The sequence below is a fragment of the Apteryx mantelli genome, chromosome 1 (genome assembly GCF_036417845.1).
Source record: "Apteryx mantelli isolate bAptMan1 chromosome 1, bAptMan1.hap1, whole genome shotgun sequence".
NCBI classification, from domain to species: Eukaryota; Metazoa; Chordata; class Aves; order Apterygiformes; family Apterygidae; genus Apteryx; species Apteryx mantelli.
The window spans coordinates 180,234,708-180,261,035 of record NC_089978.1 but is presented as its reverse complement, the minus strand read 5'-3'; the positions used below and the strand labels follow the sequence as shown (position 1 = coordinate 180,261,035).

Sequence of the window (26,328 nt, the reverse complement as noted above, 5' to 3'; positions counted from 1 at the left end):
AGAACACAAAGAGAGCCATTAACCATGCTTAATTTTGTGTATTTTTAACAAAGTCTGAACCTATTACTCAAAGTCAAATATCTGCAATAATAGTCTGGTAATGCAACACTTGTAGTAACTTAATGTGTATAATTCAGAGGATTATGAAGGTTTTTGGTTTTTTTTCCTCATTCCCACTAATCGTCTCTACCAGTGGCTCCTTCCAAAAATCAGTCACTGCAGTTTCTAGTGCTGGCTAATGATATCATTCAACAAAACCATCCATAGGCACTTCCTCTCCCAAGGCACTGACTGCACAGTCTACAGGATCCCAAAGTCCCATCAAGCAGATGGGAGAGAAATGAACTGAAATCTGAACATTATGATATTCTCTTTATCAGTTTAATAATCAAACAAAAGAGGGCACTTTAAAAATATATTAGATTGCATCTATCCTTACGTTATTGAAATGGTTCATAACCAAAAAGAGAAAATAGTTTTGTATGGCTAATAATTTAAGTTTATAAAATTGCTCTCTGATCTATGCAGATCCATCTTTACACACAGATTAGTTGCATTGATTTAACTGCAAATTTAGCTCCATTAAAACAAAATCAAAAAACCTTTTGTGTTTCCTTTAATAGATTTTTCATGTGACAGTTTTGAACTAATCTTCCTCGATTACCATCCTGCTCTCTGATACCAATTCCCTTGACAGTACTGGCACAGTTATATTTGGAACATAAACAGAGAGATTTTTTAAATTAAAAGTTCACCCTGCTGCAGCTGCAGCACTACTGAACATTGTTTTGACAGTGTCAATAGAAGGGTTCAGAGCAGGAGAAGAAATACAAGAATAATAAAAAGAGAAGCAGCTGAAGGAGTTTAAGCATAGAACGAACATTAGTGATCCAAGATGCACAACGCTGCACGTTTAGTCCTGCATCAGTAGGATTAAAACCACTTCAACACAACCAGCATATTGTTAAAATAATCCCTGTAATCATCTGCTTTGCCTATTTATTTGTAAAGATATGACCAGGGACAAGCATTAGTTTTGAAAATTGGGTTTTCTGCGTTGAACACTGTTTCTAGATTTCATATTCTTAATCCTGTTACAATGACATTTGGAATGTAAACATGATGTTTGATGAACATCTTGGCTCCTTCATGCAACTTTGCTGACCGTGTTCTTGATATCTCAGCTTTTAAGAGCATAAAAGTATTAGCAGACTTTTATGCAATACAGGTTGCTAAACTGCAGTTGGAACTGAAACAAGCAATACAATGGTGAAGTGTAACAACATTTCAACCTCAAAAACCTCAAGATTTGATAGGCTATAGTATCAGAATAAACAATTACAGAGACAGTAACTAAGCACAGATGCACCATACTGTAGAAATTACCTTACTTGTTTAAAACTAGCCGTGTATGAGAAACAATACTGAACTAGCCTGCACCAAACTATATTGCCATGACCAGACAGCTTTAGTATGTCCCAGAATTATTAAAGCATGCTTAAAAAATGAGAAAAAGGTTTTGGGAAAAAATAATAAGAAAAGACAGTTTTACTATACTTATCTTTACCTATACATTACTTTTTTTTCTTAACATAGTATGGTATCTTACAACACAAAAGCAATGCTCTATAGGAGCTAAAGGGACAGCAGTGAAGTTAGGAGAGCTTTCCTGTGCAACTTTTATCAACTTGATTTATCTGTGCCTTTTTTTCCTACCTGCTTAGCACTGGTATAATACTTTTCTACTTCAAAGGGATGGTATGTTAGTATTAATAAAAGAATATTAATAAAGCTGAGATTCTTAGAAAAGAAAATAATACTAAAGAAGTGTAATTTATAACAGGCATCCATGTATTTTGCAGAGATAAAAGCAGGTTATTTTCAAAAAGTAATGTTATTGTAAAACCTTTAAATTAGGTTCCAGTATAAAATTAAAAATTCTCAGAGAAAACTGACCTTATGCATAGCACTTAAACTAGAGTGTGTTAAAAAAAAAAAAAAAAAAAAAACAGCAACACTACATAAGACTCGCAATGATGTGGTCAAAACATCTCCTTTGCAATAAAAGCCAAACATTCATAGATCTAAATTCTTCTCCACAGAAAACTGAAATTTTATTTAATAAATTCCCTTACCTAGATAATTGATCCACCATCACCTGTTCTATTACAGTTTGTTTTCTCCTCTCTGCAGCTACATCTTCCTGCAAGGAAAAATTGTCTGAGAGTAAACGAAATAAAACACCAGACACTTCAACAGCTTTGTAATGTTGCAACTAATTTCGGATTTTCAAGGGTTTTTCCACCTTTCTTGAATAGAGAGAGTCCTATTCGTGTGAAGAATAGGCAAATAATACTCTCTGCTACACACTCAAATTTTCTGTGAATTTTAGTTGTCAATAAACATGAGAATTCTAATATTTCTACTGACAGACAGCTTTCCTTATCTCTGCATTATTTCCAATAAATTTATTCTGCAAGTAGAAGTAAGTTTATTCTGTAAGTTCCTCAGAGCCTGAGGTAACTTGCACTATTTGAGGTAACATGGTTCATACAGATTCCAATCCAGAGAATGCAAAAAAAATTTACCTCCAGTAATATTTAATCAAAAAAATTTTTGATTAGTAAAATTTGAGTTAATTAATATTTGAATTAGTATGTAGTTTCAACTCAGAAATTTTATTTATGCCAGAATAATATTCTGCTGAGACGGACCAATCTGAAAGATTTTATAAAGGAGAGAGTGTCCTGAGGGGAAGGGGAATTTAAGAGGAGCTTCTTACTACTTTTACTAGAGAGTAACACCTAACTATAACCCCGTGTCATTCACTGTAAAGTGGTCAGTAGTCGATCATTATTTGTTTCATTAACAGAGCAACAAAGGCACAAGAAGATGCCCCAGGTTAGCATGCCGGCCAATGGCAACAACTAGGCCACACCATCTCCCTTCATTTCATCTTCCAGAATTCTGAACTCTTCCACTGCAACTTAGATTTGCCCTTTTTATCCAAGTTACTTTTATGTATGAGGAAACAGAGGTTATAATTTCTGAGGGGTTCTATGCAACCTCCTAACCCAACCTACACCTTTGACAACTGTTTAGGTATTTTGAAACCAAAGAATTAAGATATTTCTATGATTAGTGATTTATTCCATGCAGATTCTTGTGTTCAAACCAAATTCTAAATAGATCAAGCCTCTCTAGACTGAAGAAGAATTGAAAGTTGGTTCCCAGACGCCAGGTAACTGTAAGGGATAATCACTAATTCCATAGATTTATTAATTCACAAATCTTCAGGTAAATATTGATTAGCACTAGCCAAAATAACTAATGCAACACCAGACCAAGCTGTTTATTCTGAACTGATGTTATGCCTTAAAAGATTTCTGAATTACAGGAGATGGTGGGTTTTTGGTTTGAGTTTGTATTTCATTTTTGTATCTATCACAACTACTGGTGCTTTATTCTAAGTTACTGAATCTTTGCCCACTGTCACAATACATGCATTAAAAAGAATTATGTAAAGGAGAACACAGTGGTAATACAGAGCAGTGTTCTTGAAACACAGTATATTCCACAAATCACAGCTTACAGAGCCAAAACAGCCAGGATGCTGAAAAGAACCTGATTTTTAAAAAGAAAGTTTACACTTTGAATTTCAGTTGAATACTAGAAGGTCACTAAATGTATTTTTCTGTGGAACATCTTCCATTCAGCTTTTACACAAAAGCTCTATTATGAATTTACAAAACTACTGAGGCAAATATTGAATTTACAGTGCTTATCACTGGTTGAAAGTAACTAACTCTTTTGTCCACAAAACACATGATTATTCAGAGAAAACAGAGCTTCTTTCACAAAAACTAGTTATATTACATGTAGCCCCCACAGGAAATCACACATCTACTACAGAAATCACACATGTACTACAACCTCTCTTTAATACATGAATTCTCATCCTAAACTATGGAAAATTTAAGAGAAATTCTGCTTTAACTGAATTTTAGTAATGATTACAATAAAAGGAAATTTTAACACTGTATATTCTCAACCAAGTTTTTAAGGCACCTTAAAGTTAAATGCCTACAACTGATGCAGCATATATCCAACTGAATGAACATGTATGCAATAGCTACTTTGATTTTTTCTGTTCTTCCTACAACTATCAAAATTTTGAACCTGAGTGAACCTAAGAGATTGCCCTAGAAAGAGAAAGATAGACTGTGCACCCATGACTGCCAATCAATAACAGAATTGATTTTAACATTCCTTGTGATACCCTTCTCAGTTGCCTATTAACTTCTTTAAAGTATGCCAGCTGCAGTATACCTGTCAGTCCGCAGTCCTGCATTGCTCCATTTCTCCACCTTTTCAGCTTGATTCATCATTAAACAGTTACTCTAAGGATACTTAGAAATTTTTTGTCATTACCCTCTCCCTATAGTACAGATGTTTAAATGTGTAAAATAATGCATAAAACGTGTAAAATAAAGAACAGATAAAATGTTTCTCATAAGAGTACTTTCTGAAAGGTTTTTTTTTTTTTTATAGAAATGAACAGTGACCTCAGTAGTGCAACATCCACATTCACTTTAGCAAGACTAGAAATCAAATAAATGTTTGCAAGGATGCAAATTTCTGTGCATATAGATGAGAAAACAGAATAAGTGAAAAACATTATTTACCTTTACAGTCTTATAAGATTTCTTACGGTTTAACATTCCATGAGAATGGTAGAATGCTAACTCTGTTCAACATGTACCTTAATGTACCTGCAATATCAAATCTTAAGTTCTCCTCCACTGTGAATAACGCTAAATTCAAGGCTTAACTTTAAATTGGCAACACTGCTACTGCTGCACAATCCTAAAAAGAGTAAAAATCATGTCTACATAACAAATTAAAGAAACATATTGGATACATCCATTTAAGGAAAGTTGTTATTTCTCTCTACTCATGCTAGAGAGGCTGCACCTGGTTCTGGTTTGTGGTCTCTCCCCTCTCCCTAAGGTCAAGACAAGAGGATCCAGCAGTGGGTCGGGGCCAAAGTGCACAAACTGCAAGGAGAGGCTAAGGGAGATGGGTTTGTTTATTCTGCAGAAGAGGAAGCTATGGGGCACTGTAAAAGCAGCCTACAATCAAAGGGCAGTTACAAAGATGACAGAGCCAAACTTTTTTTTGACAGTGGCCGACTGCATAACAGGAGGCCAAAGTCACAAATGGAGCCTTGGGAGACTCAGGATGGATAGTAGGAAGAACTACTTCACAAGGAGAGTAGTGTAGCACAGGAATATGGTGCCTAGAGATGCTGCAGAAGCTCCATACTTGGAGGTTTTGAAGACTCGGGCAAAACCATGGATGACCTGATCTAATAGTAAAAATAGAGCCCATACTTCTTACAAAGACAGTTCTCATCACATACTCCATCTCAAGAGTTAACTAGGGAAACCAGCCAGTTTGCTCTAGAAACAAGGCAGAGCGAGAGCTGATATGTACATACTGTGGATGATCATGGAATACAGGCTCAAAGACAAGCTAAAGACCAGAGCAAATGCAACAGTATAGTCAGGTTCACACAAGTCACTCAGTTAATCCTCTTATTTCTATGTATTTATTTCTATTTATTATTTATAAATTGTATTTTCATTTATATACATACTACACAAAATACAAGTATTACAGAAAAGATTAAAAAAATGCTCACTGGAATGCTCAGTTCCATTCCCATTGAAACAAATGTTTAAATCCCCATGATTTCAATGGGTGTAATTACATACTAGGACCAAATTGTCAAAGGCCCAACTTCTGTTGAACATCTAGGAAGTCATTCTGTAAGTCTAGACAGTTAACAGTCTAATTTCAGCCAAAAAAACCCCCAAACTTACAGCTTCTGATTTCCTTATGCTGTGTTGCATATTGTAGGGCTTGCTTGTATAGCATGGCTGAAGGAGAGCTTTCTCATCAAGAGCTGTAAGATCATCATTCTGCCTGTCTTCAAGGTGTGTACCCTATACAAAAATACAATACATTCTTTTCATAACATCAAAGTTAAATAACTAAAAAAAAAATCCACAACTATTTATTAAAAATTCCTTTTTCTCTCCCCCTCCCCCAGTCTATATTTCTTCCACTTTGTGCTAATTTCTGTGAAGAAATTTTTTTTAGCCTGGCTTTCTAAGAAACTGGACTTACAGAATCTTGCTCTGTGTTCTATCAGTATAGCTTTTGAATCCTTACCAACCATATTGAAACAGAAAAAAGTCTCAAAAACATTGTGTTCCTACAAGCTTTGTGGAAAAAATAGCAGCAGAGAAGACAGACTGTTAGTATCTCTCTGAAGAAGAATTCATCCCTTCTCTATTCTGTTCGGCAACGGCCAACAAAAACCAACAGATTTGACATCATACACATAGCTCAAAGTCCACCTCAACTGAAGTGCTGCTTCTTGCCCAGCAAAGAAGTTAAATACAGGGTGGCTAGGAGGAGGGAAAGCATGGAACTGGGTCCGAGACTTGTAAATCAGCTTGGAGGTATTATCGGAATATCTCCCATATGGAGGACATGAAGAAAACTGACAAAGGCGGCTGTGTTTACAGAAGTTTGAGAGGAAGCAACAGAGGAGATAAATCAAAAGGACAGGTTTCGTTACTCACGTTGCTCTAGGAGCAACTACTTTTCAAAGAAAAAAAGTTACTACAAGTTCCACAAATCAGATAAAGTAATAAATATCTTGAAATCTAAAGAGGCTTTGCTTTATTTATTTAATTAGGTAGTGATAATATTTAACAAAGAAAATTGTTGTGCTATACATCATATTAAAATTTTTCATAAGAATTGACATCCTCAGCTTCTAGTGGTGATTCTGAAACCCAAAAGCACCAGACTCTTTCTGAACCACCCCTGTTATTTCTCTCTCAGCATATGCTTGCCATCTATTTCTTCAGTTTCAGTTTCACATTAACCTGTGCTGCTCCTGTAAATGCCCTTTTGAAAGGCCTGCAGTATAGCATATAAAGATGATAGAAGACATGATGGTGTCAGACTGGTACATAAGAGTTGGGGGAGGAGGGGAACAGTGGAAGTAATACTGCAACAAAACACCAGAACTGACAATCAAAGTAAACTTACCAAAACAACAGAATAGTTTTCTTCCCTCAACTCTTTTACTTACAGATTCTCTGAGTCTTATCTGAATACTAGAAATGTGACTGTAAGAGAATATTCTTTTAAAAACTATCAGCAATATATGCAAAAGGTATCTTAGTCCAAGCAACCATAATCCTTATCTTCTGTAAAAACTTTCCTCTTCATTCTGCTGAACATTAAGCAAGTAAAATCAGTAATCTCACTGTCATTAGTGACATGCAACAAATATGCAACCTTTTCTTTGAAAAGTAATAACCACAATATGTTCCCTCAACATCTGCATACTTCATCTTTCATTAATACTCATCATCCCCGCTCATCAACTCCCCTCACCAAAGGCTAGCATTTGACCAGTCCTCACAGATGTTCCTCAAGATGTTCCTTGCCAGACATCTTTTTTCAACCATCTCTGCACACCTACAGTGATGCAACTCTGCGCAGCCATCCTTCTCCACTCTCTCTTCCAAATCAAAAGGAAAGCTTTTTTTCCCCCCCACTTTGTTTTCCCATTTTTCCCCCATTGCTCTTCCCTTGTTTGCACCTTAGCTTTAATTAAAAAACACAAAGAAACCTGGCAGAACTAATACGGTTTGCAGTCTAACTTTGCAGTCCAGCTGTACTGGATCTCATACATGCTCAAAGCAAAAAGGACAGGTATTATCTTCCATTATTTTAACCCCATATTCCTTCCTCTCATTTTCTTTCATTTTTAGTTTTTATATAGTTTTCTACAGTATAGATCACATCTTTCCCCCTTTCTTTACTAAGTTCTATGTATGATCATAATTGAATATAATAATAATTAGAATACTTCTATACTTAAAGATTTTAATGTATTTATATATTCTGAAATAAGATTTTTACCAATATCTTTCCACTGCCTCACATCTGCTCAGGGTTCAAATTCTTATCATTCATGCTAATCCTGATGCTCAAGCTAAAAATGCACTATGAGGGCAAATATTACATTCCTTACCAGAGAGTACAAGCCTGTAGCATACTTGTGATTACCAGTGCTCACAAAACAAGAAACTCCAGCAAACTTCCTGTAGTTTTATACCCTACTCAACATTAACTTCTGAAACCACAAACGGAAATATCTATGTAAATAAAAGCATGGAAGAAGCTATAAATAAAGAGCATTATTTACACACACATGCAAACCTCTCTACACACTGTAATGAAATACCAACATACATTTGCCATTTAAAAATGTAATTATTTCTTTGTTAGTTACCTTTTTCGAAGCTTCTGGACACTGGATGTAGTCTTTTTTCTTTTCTGCAATTCTCTGAGAGTACTGCTTATATCTTTCCTTCATCTCTGTCTCATACTGCTGATACTTTACTTTATATTTGTCTGTTGGGGAGGGCAGATTTTCTGGTATCGTCTTTTGCTCCAAAGGAGAATGCTAAAGCAAAAAAAAAAAAAATCTATATAAAAGCCTGTGGTTGAAATATTAAATGATAACAGTACAATTATAATGGCCATCCAGTCTAACTTTTAAAAACTTACTTGGCACTACGCTTCACATTAAGAAACAACGTAAACATGACTGCATATTCAGGTTTGATTTTCATGGAGTTCTTCATATTCTGCCATTTTTTAATCAAAAAAAAATACGTAGTTAATGAAATAGTTTAAAGAGAAAAGCTGAAACTCAGTGGTACTGTCCTGTAAGACCATGTTCTGAGAACTGTGTGAGCCTGGAGCTCTGACATTTGATTTAAAAGGCCGATAAATTTTTTGAATCAGAATTTCTAATAACAAGTGACAGAAGACTATTAGCCTTGGGACTCCCTTCCCTAGAGCAACATCAGTTGAAAAGGCTGTGAAGCCAACTACATAACTTCCTAAGTTTGCCTTCTTCATTTCAGTGCTCTAAACAAGGGAGACCAGATCAACAGAAACAGCAGAAATGAGAGAAGCACAACACTTCATCCTTCCTTCTCTCCTTGAATAACTAACACCTTCAATGTTTATGAGAGATCTGTTCAACATTCACAAAAAATAAGATGGCCTCACCTAGCATATCTGCTTGGCACGTTTTCTGATCCTGCAATGGGAGGGAACAATCCTGTTCTAGAAAATCATTTTTCAAAAAAACAAAATACTGACATTCTTGAAAGGGCAACATTCTCTTTCAAGAGAGGAATCACATCCCTCTCACTGGTTAATTTCCTGAATGTTAAGACCATATTTAAATTATTCTTCTGAAAGTGACCTATTTTGGGAAGATTTACTTACACAGTCTGTTATGCTCAGTCAGGACCCAAGAAGCAAGCAATGCAGAAATAAAAGCTGCTCAGAGGAATACATTAAAGTATTTTGGGACTGCTTGAAAATCTTCTCAAAGAAAAAAAGGAAAGAAAAACAAAAGAACAAAGAATGAAAAAAGAGACCAAAGAAAGGAAAAAAGAGAGAGAGAGATGGTAAAAGAGTGTAAGTGAACAGAAGATGCATTCCCACACATTCAGCACTACAGTATTTTAGACATAATGAAGGCAGGAAGGAAGGAGACAGAAGACAAAGGAAAGCAATGAAGAAAGAGAGACCTTAGGAAATGGTCAAAGCCATATTAACCTTTTGTTAGCACTTCTGCAGCTAGACAGATTTATACGTATGAACTTTATATTTTAAAAATATGGTAAAGCGAGAGGTGAAATTTTAGGCACCCATAGCTAAAAGGAGTATAGCAACTCAAGCATGTTTGTACTGCATGCTTGCGATGCAGTAGAGAGGAACATAACCTATCTGTAGCTAAACGTTTACACTTCTACTTTAAGAAGTGCATAAATATCTACGTCAGGTACATGGATACTCTTGAGAAGTAATGTACTCTTAGTCCAGTAATCTCAGTAATCTCAGAATCAGTCAATTCACACAATGCATACATACAGTCTAAATTAAACTCTAATTAAAGTCTAAAGTCTTAATTAACATGAGTTGCTACGTTTTCATTAGCTATAAATTCTCAGAAACAACAGAAGTGTTAAGCTTTGATTGAGTAGCATGCAAGAGTTTAAACAGTTTGAAAGAAAAGGTGTGTAGCTGCTGTAAAGGAATGTTACTTATGTTCAAAACACTTTTTCAGACCAATACTTCCATTTGCTCTTGTGATGGACAGACACATTTTCTGCTCTTCTACTTTTATTCACAATTCTCCTAGCTTCCTTCAATAAGACTGGGTGAAGTGGAGCCCCTTGAAGGGAAAAGAAGAGACTGTGCCTTCTCTGAAGGAGCTACCAAGTCTGATCAGGAGAGAGAATCTTCTACAGAGCAGAAGGTGTGGAGGACAGGGAGCGACAGCCTGGAGCAGTGAGCTTGCAGCCCCGAGACTGTAGCTGATGCAGAGAAACCGCAAGGAGCCAACAGCCTGGCTCAGCAGGGGTAGGCAAAACCCTCCTAGAGTCTGCTGCAACTCAGGCATCAACTTAACAGCAACCCCGTGTAGACGCAAGAGACACAATGAACAGTGGCAAAGCTGCACTTATATATAATGCACATATATATAATACAAATAATAATATTTGTAACATTTTGCCATGATTATGTAGGTGGCATTGTTCCTGAACTAATTTAAAGCTTTTGATATCTAGTTGCTTGAAGATATAGGGATATCAGAAGACTACTGCTTGCAGCACTTCAGCCTTTTTCCTCTAATTACCACATTTGAAACACTTTCAAAATACTAACCGATGTACAACGACAGCAGATTAAAAATAGTCTCTCAAATAAGCTCCTTCCTGTCACACAAAAGAAGTTAAAACATATTACATTTTCAGACTATACACTATAGTACTCTACCATTCAATTGCTAATGTTATTTTGTCAGTATGTATTTTTTCAGCTACTTTACCTCCATTTTCTTCTGACAAGACTTTCTAGACATCTGTTTAAACTAAAGCAAAAGAGAAATCAAATAGTAATTACCATAACCTCTCTTGTATGAATGATCAAATAAAAAATTGCCACATTCATTTTTTTCAAATTTAATGCAGGTGTAAGAGTCCAAAGGAAAGCTCTTCCTGCATTCAAGGAACAACTTTAGTAACGGGGTAATTAAAGAATCACAGAATAGCTGGGGTTGGCAGGAACCTCTGAAGATCACCCAGTCCAACCTCCCTGCTCAAGCAGGGTCAGCTAGAGCAGGTCACCCAGGACCGTCTCCAGTCAGGTTTTTAATATCTCCAAGGATGGAGACTCCACAACCTCTCTGGCGTTACATTTATTATGTGTATTATATATTATACTATATGTCAATTTATTATACCAGATATTGATCTTGAAGCGTGTTGTAACTTTATAAAACAGCTTGTTAACAGCTGGACCACTGATATTCCTTGTAAAGCACCTAAGATTAGTGGCAGGTAAGTTTCTTAGCCACATGAAAAAAAGATAGTAATACTGACCAAGAAATTCTAACAATAAAAGCATTCTGACAAACTGAATATAGTATAATTCCAAAGCTGACATCACAACTCTGTTTAAAGACAAAAGATTGAGAAAAACTCTATGAAATGAGTGCACTTAACTCCATATATGCTAAGTGACCACTAATTATCTTATCTTTATTATTTTCGTAAGTTCCACTTTGTTTAAAAAGATAAACCACAGTTACATGCTACCTCAAAGGTATTAAACTTTCCAATTGCTCTGGCAAATTCTTAATAAAGCTAGCTGCTAATATGCATCTTAAAAATGAGGAAAAGGAAAAGGGTGAATGAATGATGAAAACAGTATTTCTGAAATACTCTAGATGCTTCTCAGTAAAAAGTACTCGACCAAAAATAATTTGGACCAGTAGCACTTGGAGATACGAGTTTAATCAAATGAAAAAAAGATAAGTTGTATAATAAAGCTAAGTATTTTTGTCTACATTATCCCTAAAGGGGCATACTTTACAGAGATTTATAATGACAAACTGACTTGTTGAGCCTGTTGATTCTGTGCATATGGTGTTTGTAATGATGTTCTCCAACTTGAAGATGAATCTAGAGGGCAGGTATGAGGATAATTTCTGCTGTATGGTATGCAAGAGTCCCCATCCTAAAATGAAAAGGACAAGCGATGGTAACTGTTATAGAGTCAAAACAAAATTGTATTTTATAAACTCCTGCAACACATGAATTCTAATAACTGCTCAAGACAAAATTAATTTATAATTACCTCTTCATCAGAATCTCCCAGCTTCCCTAGATCTAGGCATGGCACCCTGCAGGAGGTTAAAATGATTTTAATAGCAGTATGTTCTCTTCTTTTTCTATTACAGCAAAAGCAAAACATCTATTAATAATTATTATTAGCTCCTTCACAAAAATTTCTCTACTATAAAGTTTCACTACAATTGAAGAGGACCTACTTGGCAAAATCCCTATTAACCCCTCTAGCCATTTCAGGAGCTGGCTGCAGAGCTTTCCCTCATCCCCAGTTGTAGAGTACACTGGCAGCTGCAAAGGGCTCGTGGAAGGCCTAACGTCGCTCCCAGACTCTGACAGCCCTAGCAAGGCCATCCTGGCTACTCTTCACTCTCCACCAGAGCTGCTGCAGCAAGGGCAGAAGTCAGGGATCCCTTATGCCCTTCTTCCACAACAGATTTGTGGCAACTTCTCTCTATAATCAGTCACGAGACAGACAACAGGGAAGTAATAGCTCTTCGAGGTGCAAGCCTTCAAAACTATTGGAAGAGATTAATACAGTGAAAGCCAGCTATACTTCAGTATTTCATTCTGCTTAAAGAAATTAAAACAGCTCCAATTCATCAACACATTTCTGAACTTTGTTTGTACTTTTTGTCTATTGCAACCTCCCAAAGGATGACAGTTCAAAAGGGTTCAGCCCAGCTTCTACTGATTTTCAGTGAGAGATGGCTCGCATCCCAAGAGGCAAGTTATACTATTAGCATTGCAGCAGAAAAAAAAAGACTGTAGAAAATGTAACCAAGTTTTTATTACAAACACATTAGACAACTGCAAGTCACACTAAAATTTGCAAAATGTACCTTAAAATAGTCTCATCAAGACAGGAGATTTCAATCTCAAGCATGATAAAACTTCTTCCAAACATTCAGATATACTCTGGAGCAGTACCAAAATGCGTATTTTTACTATTTTACTACCAATATTTCCAAACAATCCTATTATAACAAGATTACTTTTTGGAACGAGTGCCTTAATCTCAAGTCTTTTTCATTAAAGAATGACTGAGAGCACACAGAAATTGTTTTGCTCAGATATGAAAAATCTTACATCATGGTCATGTATACTTGCAAAATAGTACAGGAAGATACACAGTCTGTAAAAATTAAGTAAACAAAAAAAAATCTAAAATATCAAATATGATGCTTGGACTACCTGATGTTCCTTATCTGCAGACAAAATTAAAAGGTTTTAAATTCTATAAGCACTGCACAAAATTTCCCCCTGCTTGTAAAAACCCTTCACAACAGTTTCTCTATAACTTTTACTCTAATACCTGCAAAGATGACCAACACTTAAAAGAAAAAATGCTTTTCTCTTTTTGCAGACTATTACATTAAAAATATTCAAGAAAGGCTAGGTATAAATAAAAGCTGCAAGTATAACTCTCCCTGAGTACTACTCTGCAGTTAAGCTCAACCAAAAACAAATGAAGTTAATTCCAATATAAATAATGCTTCAGAAATTCTACTTTAAGTATAAAGCATAGAAAACAAACCTTTGATGATAAATTTAACAGAGCACTGATATACTTATCAATATCAATCCTATCAATATCAACACGAATGCATTTTGTTAATAATGCACAATTAAACAGACTGATAAAAAATAGGAGCAGACTTACTCTGGTGGACGAGGACCACGAGTAGCCAGCGTATTTGGTCTCCACCCCTAAAAGAATGATACATTATTACACACCTACAAGGATCAGGTCTAAAACACAGTTTTCCTTTTAGTCTCCTCTAGAATATTTAGAATGGATGCTTCAAAATATGTGAGACATATTTGACTGTGATACTATTAGTAAGAGGACAAAACAAAGAAACTTCTCATTGAAAGTTGATTCTTACAGATCATAAGTGAGACTAAAAGACTCAATATTCATCAGGAGAGAAAGATTTTTAGTCATTAAGGAATAGTGTCCATGCCAGCTATTAATAAGACATTAAAAAAATACTCCATGCTCCTGGGGCTTTGATTGTACAATCACTACTAACAAGGTCTTAGGTCATATGCTCCTTGTGGGTTGGGGAGTCTCTGAATCAACCCCTCATCCAACCCTTAAACCAAAAACCCAATGTAGCCAGTCATCTGGCTCACATGGAGCTAGCTCAGACCCCAGAGAAGCATAGTTATTTGCTGTAGTGCACAATCTTAGCTTTAACATAGTACCACATGATGATGACTACACAGCTTCTGTACTCATACAGTTCATTTTGCATGGTACTATGCCACACACACCTTGTCATTGTAGCAAAATGATAACACACACAAAAAGGAGAAAAAAAAAAAAAAGCCAAAGCTCCATCTATCCCATTATCACATTTCTGAAAACAGCCAATGGAAAATCCCTAGGGAGGACTGTGCGAGTGGGGCAAGCATATAGTAACAATTCCCCCAACTAGCCTCCCAGTGTGAAAAAACTTGTGGTTCAGGGATGTTGTGAGCCGGGGCCAGCATCTTGGTTATTAACAGTCTTCAGCTCAGCTCAGAGGTCTCAGCATCACAATCCAAACTGAGCAGACATCCTACTTCCAGCTGTGGCCCAGTATCTTTCATGATTTGAGAACAATAGCCTACTCATGGGGAGAAAAAAAAAAAAAAGTTCACAGTTGAGCAATACTACCCTCCAGTGCCTTTAAAAAAGGCTTTTCGTTACTTTTTTTTTTTCTTCCCCCTCCAGGAAGGTCGCGCATATAAAACACCACCACCCCGTGGTCAAATACGTAAAAAAGCTGTTTCAAGATCTGACACAATTTAGTCTTACTTTTAAGGACATGCTTACAGATGAATACACAGTGCACTAAGTCACATATATTTTTGCAGTGCTTTAAATCACAATTTTATATTTTTTCTGTATCGTTTCAACTGCCTTAAAATAAAGAGCACACCACGTTCTAGATTTTAAAGTCTTAAAATAACTCCTTTTCCTGATGGCATCTAACCATGAGGAAAAACAAACAATCACATCTGCAGAATCACCTTGAAGACAGTCCAAATTTACTAGTTGAAGAACATAGATTAAAATTAAGTTAAAACTATGATTTAACAAGCCACCAAGAAGCAGAATTTCCAAATGTGAACTTCCTGGTGTCTGACTGGCATGAGGAAGAGAAGGAAAAAGGGGTAAGAGATTAGAGAAAAACAGGCACATTTCTTTTACAACTTACAGTAAATGCCCCAAATGCTGTTGATGTATACAAGTCTTTCATTCTCAAAAAAAAAAAAAAGGTTAAAGGATACCATTATAAAATTTCTTAATATGGGTTACAAATAGTGTTTTTACATTCCAAATCAAACAAAAAAGGAAAACAGCAGTTTGGCAGTCGAACTCCAGGAATTCCTAATACGATCATCCACCAGCAATATGGAAGTTAAATGGGTGTTTGGGAGCTAAGTGAAGATTACAGATTAACTTTTACTTCATGGGCATAAAGTACACATTATCTCTGAGAAAAATCAACTGTTATTAAAAATATTAGTATTTACATTGATTATAATGAAAGCAATGGCTCTCATAATCTGATATCATATTTATACTAATCGAGCATGTAATTTACTGGTTTTCAAAAGTTAGCCTGAAAGTTTCTGCTACAGTTACCTTGTGAGGGTTGCACACCTACCTTATCTCCTCATTAGGATGCCTGAAAAAAAACAAAATTCCCTTCATAATGAATGCTGAGTATTGAGATTTATTTTACACCACGTCAGTCTGTAATTAGGCCGTCTGAAATTACATTTTGGGAGTTGCTTTACTTTATTGCTCTCTTACAAAACAAAAAAAATACAACTACACCAAAATCTGATATCAGATCCACCAATAGTCTGAAACAGTGCAGAGCCAAGGTTCAAATCTCTGCGCACTTAACTGCAAGTACTGACTTGTACCTGAGTTCCCCACATCCCAGGTTAAGTACCTTGAGTATTGGTTATTTTAGGATGGCTGTTTCTCTTTGAAATTCTCTTCTTCATTTGAGAAACTGTTATATTCAACTATAACTTTCTGACAAAAATAATTTCTTAAAATGTTTCCTTCTCTACAGTGTATGTTATAAGCTTGAACTAAACACCTTCTAAAGCGTGATTAAGAGAGTTGTAAAAATTTCAAAGTAGGGAAGGAAAACAGCCACAAGCCTCCCATTAACATACTTGACTATGTTTCTTCCCCCTCGAGGACAGCAGAGTCTGCCTTCGAGGGGATGCAGCAACTCCTTTAACCTCCAAATCCATGCAAATTTGATGATGCCCTTCAGAATAAACTGAAAAACAGAAAAGAATATTAGAAAATCATGTATTTTCTATGCAAGTACTTTTGTAAATAAACATTACTACATTAGAAAAAATATGTCTGCCATTGATAAACTTGGGTGTTTTCTTCAGTAAGCTATGAAAACATTGCTAGCTTCCCTTTTTCACCTCCTCTTAATTTTAATCTTTCCTTACTAATGTGCTACCAGGTCTCTGTTCAAATTTCTCTCTTCGCTTCAAGTTTCAACTCCTCATTCCCTTAGCTTTACACATCTTTACATATCCTCTCACGTCAGCATTACCAGTTTGTTACCTCTTGCCAGGGTCAACCCTTTTTTATTCCTGATTTACAGCCACTCCCTTGCCCCCAACTGCACTATGCCTTGGGAGCAGGTATTTTCTGCAAGGCACAAGGATCCTGCCACTTCTCAGCAAGCCTCCGAGACCCTCATTTTATCGGAGCCTATCTCCTGCTCTGCTAATTTCTCCTTCCAGCTAGCCCGCTTGAACCAAGAGCCTGTTGGTTAATGCCCAGAAAACAGATATTCTGATTTTAAATCGCCACACGCGAAGGCCGACCCTATTCTGATTTACTGAACAGATTTTAACCCCCAGGCAGCCTTTGCTTTACCAAGCAGGAAGCAGAACGGTATGGTCCCTCAGAGAGATGGCAAGAGCTGTTTGCGCAACATAAGTTAACCGGGGGAAAAGAAAAGAAAAAAAAAACAAGTAGGCTCCCAGGCACAGGCCCTTCTTCAAGGCATTTAAAGTGAAAACGCCTCCATGTTCACATAGCCCCAAGCCCTGTTACTGAAATGTCCTTTCCCAGACGAAGGCGGGGGGGCACACGACGACACACGACACTGTTGCATTTCTGCCGTTAGCACGCTACTAAAACAACTTTCTCTCGGAAGGACGCTGTGAAAGGAGCCAGGGAAGGGAAAAGGGGCGCCACGCCGGAGGGCGGCGGCCGAGCGCCGCTACCCGCCGCGTCGCCGCGGCAACCGCCCCGCCGCGCCCCCCCCCGTTGCCATGGCAACGGCGGCGCGGCCGTTGGGTGAGGGCCGCGCCGCGCCCCGCCGCGCCGCGCCGCGCCCGGTACCTGCCCGCCGCCCCTCGGCGCCCCGCAGCGCGGCCCAGGGCGCCGCCCGCTGCCCGCCGCCCTGCGGCCCCGCCCCGCCGCCCCGCCGCCCCGCCGCCCCGCCGCGCAGGTCACCGCCGCCCCGCGGGCGGGCGGGGTCGCTCTGCGGGGCCGCAAAGCAGCTTGAAGCTCTACGGCCAAAGGGTTCAAGGATCAGCAGCATCCACAGAGGGCAAAGTGGGAACGCCAAGGCCTAGGGGGCTCGGAGACCACCCAGGGCAGCCAAATCCGGCAGCGGAGCGTGTCATCAGCAATACTGGTTGCAACAACACTGGTACCATTGGGAGCACGGCCTTACTGACCAGCATCTACACCTGCTGAGAGGAGATCTTATTAACATGTACAAGTATCTGAAGGGAGGGTGTCGAGAGGATGGAGCCAGACTCTTTTCAGTGGTGCCGAGCGACAGGACGCGAGACAACGGGCACAAACTGAAACACAGACACTTCCATCTGAACACGAGGAAAAACTTTTTCACTGTGAGGGTGACAGAGCACTGGGACAGGTTGCCCAGAGAGGTAGTGGAGTCTCCTTCTCTGGAGATATTCAAAACACGCCTGGATGCAATCCTGTGCAACGTGCTCTAGGTGACCCTGCTTGAGCAGGGGGGTTGGACTAGATGATCTCCAGAGGTCCCTTCCAACCTCAGCGATTCTGTGATTCTGCTCTCACAGCAACAACTGATGGAGATTATACATATATATATATATATATAAAAAACACTTTGGCAGCACAGTTCGATTCCAAGTCCTTGATTCCCTCTGATCAAAGACTTTGAAAAAAAACACATCAATTAGCCTTAATAGCCACCTAGCAGAGGGTTAGCCACGAAGCAATTCAGATTTTTGAGCACTTCCAGTTGTCTTGAATGACCAGACCTAAGCCCATTACTTTTAATCAAACTGTATCTAAGAACCAGGTTCTGATTCATCCATTCTGTCCTGGGAAAAAATCACTCAGCTCCAGAGAAAGCCTGGGTTGTTGGTCTAGCAGTTTGCTACTGTCAAAGCTACCTGGTAAGCAATTTTTGCCATCAGTGTGCCAGTTTCATAGGCATGTACACCCAGTGAACAGAAAATTAATAGAAAATAAAGGTCTGGACAAAATCATTGACAAAGGAAAAAAGTGCTTTTCTGAGCATTGATCTAAAACATGTGAAGAAGCCACTGTCAAGGTGGTATAATCCAGTTTAAAAAAAAGCCTCCAGTTTTTGAATGATATATAGTAATATGTCTGTTAATACTGATATTAGTAAGAAAAAAAGTGGTACAATGAACTAAAAGGCCAGATTCTATAATTTTATTATACATATGAAACAGATAATATTACTAATAGGTATCAGTCAGTTATTAGGCAGCTGCTGAGTTTAACTGGTGACAGGGAAGAAATGGAAGTGAGCCAATGTACTGTATTAAGGTTCAAACTGGCATACAAAAATATACATCAATCCTCAGGCAACAGCAGAAGTCAAATTATAGGACTTGTTTTGAAACAAATAAACCTGGCTTAGCAAACAGACATTATTATTTTGAAGTAGTGTCTGTGGCTAAATTTCTCTCTCCAAATAAAGAAGTCTGTCTATGAAAGCATCTCTGAGATTTAACTCCATACTGCTTTTCATTCCATGAAGAGGTAAACTCATCAGTGCAAGCACTCTCATGAATTCAAGAAACTCACAGTTAAAGGCTGCAGTAAGCTTACTAGCTACAAAACATCTTTGAAACATCTATTCATTATAGTTTTAATTATAAGAGATCCCAATATTTTACTGAAGCTCCAGATATAATTACAATGCATTATATACAGAGAGTACAGAAATATTTTCTATAGGAAAAAATAAATAGAAAAAGTATGTAAACATCCCAAGTGAAATTCTGCTGCCATTGAAGTCAGTTACAAAACTGCCACAGATATTAGCACAGACAATATCTCACCCTCTTTTTAAAGCATATAGCAGTGCATGTAACTTGGTTCAAAACAGTTTAAAGTGCATACAATATTGTGAAGAAAAACACAAGCTTTTGAATGTTTTACATATTTCATTCATATCTATTACGTCTCCTCAGTCCTATCTCTTCTGGTTCAAGGACATCTTTGTTTATCATTTCTTGGTCTTCCACCACATCTGGCTCAAACACCTGATTTACATCACATTCTTCATATAATTGATCCTCTCCTATTTTGTAATCATTATCAACATCCTCAAGCAAATCTTCATTACTGTCATCTTCTTGGTCATCTATTTCTTTCTCTGGAGAATGTTCAGCAAATGACTGAATGAGATCTTCAAGTTTCTCATTACAAATGTGGCTGACATCTTACAATTTACCAAAAAAAAAAAAAAAAAAGTTTAGTGTAACAGTTCCAATTTTCAGAGTCAGTTTAAAATTACTCATTTGTTTTCTCTCTTTTAAAGAACCTTAAGTACAGCAAAAATTTCCCAGTGAACCACTCTTAACATTTTAAGTTCCTCTTGGACAAATATGTACCTCTTGGAAGGCTCCAGCTGAAACTAATATACATTTTGCTGTTGAATATAATAATGCAAGCATTACCCAAAGCCTAACAGTTTACTGTCTGGGAACCCTCAGTCTAAAGTTAGTTTAAAGTTAGTCTGCTCTAACAAAGTACAACGTGACTACGTAGTCTATCCTACTTCAATGTATTTTAGCATTTATTCTCAAAGAATGATGATGCATCACAAATTTGTAATTAGATACAGTGCAGGCAAGAAGAATGGTACTCCTCCAGATTAAAATTAATTCCCAACATATTTCACCAAAGATGCAGGAACTGAAAATTATTATAGTAAGATCTGTTTAATCTTTTAAAACACAAACTACTACAATATCTATCCTGCTGGAAATTAAAGTACCTTTCATCTTGTTTTCTGATTTATCCAACCCACTTTCTTTCATCAGTCGTCTAATTGATTGGAGCTGTGTCATTATTTCATCTTTCTGCTCGCAAGCTAAAGCATTGACACTGGAAAAAAGATAGATGTCAACAGCTGAAAGACTACTTCGGAAGTGAGTGCTTGATAACATTTCACTGAAAATGCATAAGATCAGAATATATCTTTCAGTGGATAAATACCACAGTCAAATTAGTGACACATTTAGGTCAAGCTTTTCTTTGAAACTGTACTCTTGGGAAGCGGGAAGTCCAGCACATACAGCTACTGGCTAATTTAGTCACTGAATTCTAAGACTGGAGCTCAAATGGCCAAAGCTGAGCAGTGACTACTGAAAGAAACAACTAACAATCCAAAATATTTTATTTTCAGGACAACATTGCCTAATGTAGAACTTTAAAGTTTAGAAGTTCTTTTCATTTATTTCAGGCTTTGTCTACTCTCTCCCCTCTCCATCACTACTAGAAATTTGTAAAGCAGCCAAATTGGTCAGTGGATTTACTATTTAACAGTTTTAACATGTTAAATTCAGGAGTACACTAAAAGAACAATTATGAAATTCTGCATGTTTTAAGCTGGATTTCATGAAAGATGTCAGTCTACACAACATGTGCAGCAGGGATACTTGTATTTCTGGAAAATGGGTAAGGCCCTAGCTCCTTGAGGAAAGCACATCTCTATGAGTACAAGAAGGTTATATTACTTATTCCCTTATTTTGCAGTATGACAGAAAGTTAAATTTCCCTGAAACACACACCTTCACTTAGTAAGTTCCTTTCAAAACAAAAATAAGCAGCTATACCTTGGTAGCTATTTTTGTCTTCTTCTAATGGTATCAAAAGAGAAAAACTCAGTCTGCTACCAAAAAATTAATTTCCATAAAAGCTTTTGAATGCTACGAAGCTTAAGTATTTTTTTTTTTTTAATATTACTCTCCTCAGTCCACATTAGTTTTCAACTGAGTACACAAACTGGTTGAACCATGGTAACTTGATCATAAGTCTGAGCTTTTTGCATTTACGTTTGGTGAACAAGAGGTAGCAGGTGTTTGTGGAGATGGCGGCAAATGCCAGAACTGGTATTATCTACAAAAGGCTAAATAACCATTGAGTAATTAAAAAAGGTTGCTAAACACTGTTCCCTATCTATGTATAAGGAACTCTAAGAACTCTACTTTTTTAATTCTTTGGAGAATCTCAATTGACAAAAAATGATGCTAACTGAACTATTTCAGAATCACTCACCAGTTTGACAGTGGATCCAACTGAGTCAATAAAGAGTTTAACATTTTCTCTGTCTGTGCTAGGTGCTGCTCCAGTTCTAAAAGCTGATGTTCTAAAACAAACAAACTCTACGTAAGAAATGCACTACCGAAAGGACATTAAGTTATATTTTTAGCTGGGCATATGTAAAAACAGGAATATAGTAGTTTTTTCTCTCTAAAGTTCTAGAACACGAAAAGGGAGCAGTGGGGTAAGAACATAACAGAACCTTTACTACATGTGACCAAAAGTCCATCTCATCCAATAACCTGTCTTCAATAATGTCCAAATAGAGAATACCTTGGCAAAAACTGAGCAAGCATACAGGAACTCTTTCCTCTCCCAGCCTCCAAAATTATGCAGTTCCAGGACTTCCTGAGCCAGAGGTAGTGTCTTTATACTTACTACACTACCATGAATTTGTCCAGTCACACTTGCAACTATATTAAACTCTTATGACAGTACCAGAAAAGGCAAAGGCACTAGAGTTGGGAAGAGTATGCCTCCTCCTAAATTACAAATCAGTTTTGAGGAAGGAAGAATACAAAACCCAAAGATGGTGAGTAGGCAGTCTAACAAATCACTGCTGAAACTGATTATGCATATAGTGTACAGGGACAACAGTAGAGGCTTCTAGTTGTTTAGTAATATAAAAATGTGTCTAGATAAGGAAGGGGGGGGGGAAAAAAAAAAAAAAGTAGGACAACAGTGGAACTTGGATATGCCATACATTTTTCTCCAGGTAAAGCCCTGATTCTTTGTATATGGGGACTAGACAGAATCAGACATTCAAGAGTACTCTGTACCAAGAAGAAAAAGAGAGTATCACTTGTTTCTTCTGCCTCTTCTATAAAGGTCTTATGTTTTTGACAGGTCTTATTATTTGGCCCAGAAATACAACAGCCTATATAACTGTTTATCCATACTGTTCCACCATTAATACAGTCCAATTCAACAGCAGATTGTTATATTCTATTTAAACACTCTATTCTATTGAAGAACAACAAACAGGTCTTGAGTGACAAAAACATTACGTATCAACAGGCAGAGAGCCATAATGTATTACTATAGAATATTGTTTTGAAGAATACATCTGGGGTTTTCAACCAAATCTCTATCTAGTACCTGAAGTTTATAGAATAACATACTTTTAAAATATTTTTTGTAGGTTACTAGTGACGTTTAAATAATTTAAGATTGTTCTTGTTGAGCTAGATTGCTTACATTCATCAAAAGTGCTGATTTCTAACTAAAACAAAGGTGCATATTTTCACTGATGCATTCTGAATGGGTATCTTACCTGTTTCTTTTGCCTTGTCTTCTGTATTTTTTTCCTTCTTGGAGAGACTTTCTTCCTGAGACTTCATCTTTAATAAATACCATTGTGTTACAAGAGTGCATAATATTTTTTTTTCATACATGAAATAATATTTAGAAATTTTATTGAAAGCAAATAGTGACCATAATCATTTGTGCTCCATTAATGTGACCTTTGTATCTGCCTTGCGTTTTTCCTGTCTTAAAATACTCTCATAATTTAAACAATGACAACATGACTGTTCTGAATTTCTATGACCTAAATTTCTACGATATCTATGACTTAAAACTTTTCATATTGCTTACCTTAAGAAATTTGTATGCTGCAAACACTCCCACACCAAGAGCATACAATGGCATCAGGGTAAGGGCTAAGTCTCTACCATTTCCTCTTGTTCTTTCACTCTTTAGCTCTTTTTCCATTGCATTTCTCATCTGCTGAATACTCTGGTAAGTTTTACCTTCAGAATTTCCTGGATTCAGGTGAGCTTGATGAATTGTCTGAGGACTACCTTAAAGATTAAATTGTTTGAGAGGAAAAAGACAAGGTAAGAAAGGAAATTAAAGGTACGATTAGTTTCGCAAGTAGAACTAAGTCCTTTTCTTTTATTATGGCCCTCTTTGTTCATCACTCCTCTAAATGGCGTGGTCAGCCCTGAATTCAAATTAAAGTTACAACAGACCACTCTTCCATAAGTAGAATACAAAGTTAAATCTAGATAGTAAAGACTTTCAAACTAAGCTTCTGTGTTTCTTCAAGATACAAGTTTTATATTTCTTCGTTAGCAAAATTAGCAAATTCAGGGCAAACTACAGAAAGGTTAGACACAACAAGAAACACTCTGATCTTGAAATTAAAATATACTCAGAGAAACTATTGATAATGTTGCAAACAGTTACAGATTAATATTTTTCTATGCAACAAAGAAAGGAGTTAAGTAGAAACTGAATTGTCCACTCCAAAGGAAAAAAAGTTTTGCTGAAATATGTATGCGGTGTTACTGCTCTGGTTATTTTAAAAACAAAATCAGTACTATGTGAACACTACCACAGGCTTAGAAGTGCTGTACCTCTGCAATTCAAGTAGTTAGCTGGAAGTAGCTAGCTCTAGTTCTTCACTAGAGAGTAGTCTAGAGATGCAACCTGCAAGCCTTAAAATTGTTCTTAAAGATTATATTTTTGCATGTAATTTGCCTGCCAGAACAGGCACCAGATGAAGGAACAGCTAGTTTCATGGCTTGAATTATGTTATTTTTTATAGTTAAATCTATGGTCCATAGGACATGCACATAAGAAACTACTACAGCTAAAGAACGCAGAAGGCTCCAGAAACAAGCAGCAGATCATTAGGAGGCTGAGGAGGCCTCCTGAAAGTTTTATACTGATGTCTCAACTGGTTGCCTGGACTTATGAACTAAATGTTTAAAGGGACTTGAAAGTCATCTTAATTTTTCAGAACCAAACATGCGTAAAACAAGACTCACATTCTATAAAAATTCCCAAACAGAAGACATTTATGCAAAAAAACCTTATTGTCAATTAACACGAAAGTATTAATTAAGCATAAGTAAAATTAGACTCAATTTTAAGCTGGAACAGGAGAATCTTGATAGATGAGAACAGCAGATGTGCCTGAAATTTATTTTATACAGTGCTGGACCAAAACATTAATAGAACTGCAAGCATATTAAGTATCATTTTTTTAAAGGTTTGGTTTGAGAAGAATTTGATCTACGGCCTGTAACAAATAGTAATCACTATGTAAATTGAAAGAAATCTGGCAATACAGCCAGGCTAGAGCCTATGAAACACACCGCGTTTGAGACCCACTGGGAAGAACATGCCAGCTGCTCAAGACTCGCCTCTCCTGCCTCTGGAAGGTACTGCCAAGGAAGAGCACAGCTACACGCTTTGGAGGGTTTCAGCAGCACTGCTCGATTTACAGTGCCTCTGAAGGCCTTATCAGCCAGTCAGAGTTGCCTCAAAGAAATAACCTGTTTGTTATTTGCCAAAATTAAAATGGACCTTTGGACCTCGAGAGTCAGGAGTCAAGTCCTTAGCTAATGTACGCTGACACAGCTTCATATACATTTATACTTCTTAAGTTTTAATAAACCGTAAGCTGTCTAAACCAAACAACGATATCTTTTCTAGAAAAGCGTCTTTAACTCTAATACAGTTTCTGACAAATTTTGTAAAGTTCTCTGCTAGTATTTACTAACAGTAATACTTGATTTTCCTATTAAAGTTCCAACATACCCAATTCTCTTCCTCCCCTCTACACCTCAGAATCATTAATCTGCCAGAATAATAAATAATGCCAATGCAGGCAATACCACCTACTCGTTCATTAAACACACCTGGGAAGATACGAGCTTCTGATAGCAAGGACTTACCTCAATTTAGGGAGCAACTTTCTTAACACAATAAAGCAAGCAACCAACACAGTAATAAACTAGAAAAACAAGCAGAATACGAAAGAGAGAGGGGTTTACGGTGAAGAAGTTAAAGCACCCACGCTAGCCCGAAGCTGGTTCACAACGCCTCCCCTGCTCACAAGGCCGCATAAAATGCCTGGATCCCGCTCAGGGCTAGGGCGATCCGTAACACAGCCCTCCCCATTTGCACCGGGCTCCTCCCGAGCACCAGCGACGGCGTTAACCAGCTGCGGCGAGGAGACCGGCCCGCAGCGCGGCGCCGCCGCCGCGGCTCGTACCTCCGCGGTGCGGGCGGGCATCGGCCCGGCCGCCGCGCACAGCCCTGCCGGCCCGGCCGCCGCCTCCCCCAAGCATCCTGGGCACCACCACGAGCACGCAGAGCACCAGCACCGCCGACACCAGCACCTGCTGCGCCACCGACAGCGCCATGGCCGCCGCCCCGGCCCCGCCGCCGCCGCCTTCCGCACAACGCCGGGCGGCGGCCGAGAGCAAAGGAGAGGGGAGGAGAGAGGGGAGGAGAGAGGGGAGGAGAGGGGAGGGGAAGAGGGAGGGGAGGGTAGGGGAGGAGAGAGGGGAGGGGAAGAGGGAGGGGAGGGTAGGGGAGGAGAGAGGGGAGGGGAAGAGGGAGGGGAGGAGAGGAGAGGGGGGAGGGGAAGAGGGAGGG

The 26,328-nt window shown here is 37.8% G+C and overlaps 2 protein-coding genes across 5 annotated transcripts in view; both read right to left on the bottom strand.

Annotated features, from left to right (window-relative positions):
* The window catches only part of CAPS2 (calcyphosine 2), a 34,871-nt gene extending 18,295 nt beyond the window's left edge, over positions 1-16,576 (bottom strand). Inside the window, exons 1-7 of the mRNA XM_013947287.2 lie at positions 16,494-16,576; positions 13,969-14,015; positions 12,316-12,361; positions 12,076-12,195; positions 8,384-8,557; positions 5,886-6,008; positions 2,136-2,203 (exon numbers count right to left, since the gene is read on the bottom strand). Of these exons, the coding sequence (XP_013802741.1) occupies positions 2,136-2,203; positions 5,886-6,008; positions 8,384-8,557; positions 12,076-12,195; positions 12,316-12,361; positions 13,969-14,015; positions 16,494-16,574 (659 nt within the window). The 5' untranslated portion in view covers positions 16,575-16,576. The remainder of the gene's footprint in view (positions 1-2,135; positions 2,204-5,885; positions 6,009-8,383; positions 8,558-12,075; positions 12,196-12,315; positions 12,362-13,968; positions 14,016-16,493) is intronic.
* A 2,441-nt stretch (positions 16,577-19,017) lies between these two features.
* CCDC107 (coiled-coil domain containing 107) lies at positions 19,018-26,057 on the bottom strand. Of its 4 annotated transcripts, none has more exons than XM_067313208.1 (6): positions 25,943-26,057; positions 23,533-23,738; positions 23,210-23,276; positions 21,892-21,982; positions 20,609-20,718; positions 19,018-20,050 (listed from the first exon to the last, which is right to left on the bottom strand). In XM_067313208.1, the coding sequence occupies exons 1-6, from the start codon at positions 26,016-26,018 to the stop codon at positions 19,773-19,775; spliced, it is 828 nt and encodes a 275-aa protein (XP_067169309.1). In that variant the 5' UTR covers positions 26,019-26,057; the 3' UTR covers positions 19,018-19,772. The 4 variants fall into 4 exon arrangements, with proteins under 4 accessions (XP_067169309.1, XP_013803547.2, XP_013803546.2 ...); XM_013948093.2 differs by lacking the exon at positions 25,943-26,057 and adding an exon at positions 25,745-25,884 and having other exon boundaries at positions 23,533-23,734; XM_013948092.2 differs by lacking the exon at positions 25,943-26,057 and adding an exon at positions 25,623-25,735.
* Between the last annotated feature and the right edge of the window lie 271 nt (positions 26,058-26,328).

What these genes read in the sequence shown, in the direction of transcription:
- CCDC107 (XM_067313208.1), bottom strand. Translation starts at nt 26,018, where the DNA reads ATGCTTGGGGGAGGCGGCGGCCGGGCCGGCAGGGCTGTGCGCGGCGGC. An exon ending in TTGGATCCACTGTCAAACTG is followed by an intron (nt 20,719 to 21,891) that starts GTGAGTGATTCT and finishes TCTTTTTTCCAG; the next exon opens with TGTCAATGCTTTAGCTTGCG. An exon ending in ATCAGAAAACAAGATGAAAG is followed by an intron (nt 20,051 to 20,608) that starts GTACTTTAATTT and finishes GTAAATTGTAAG; the next exon opens with ATGTCAGCCACATTTGTAAT.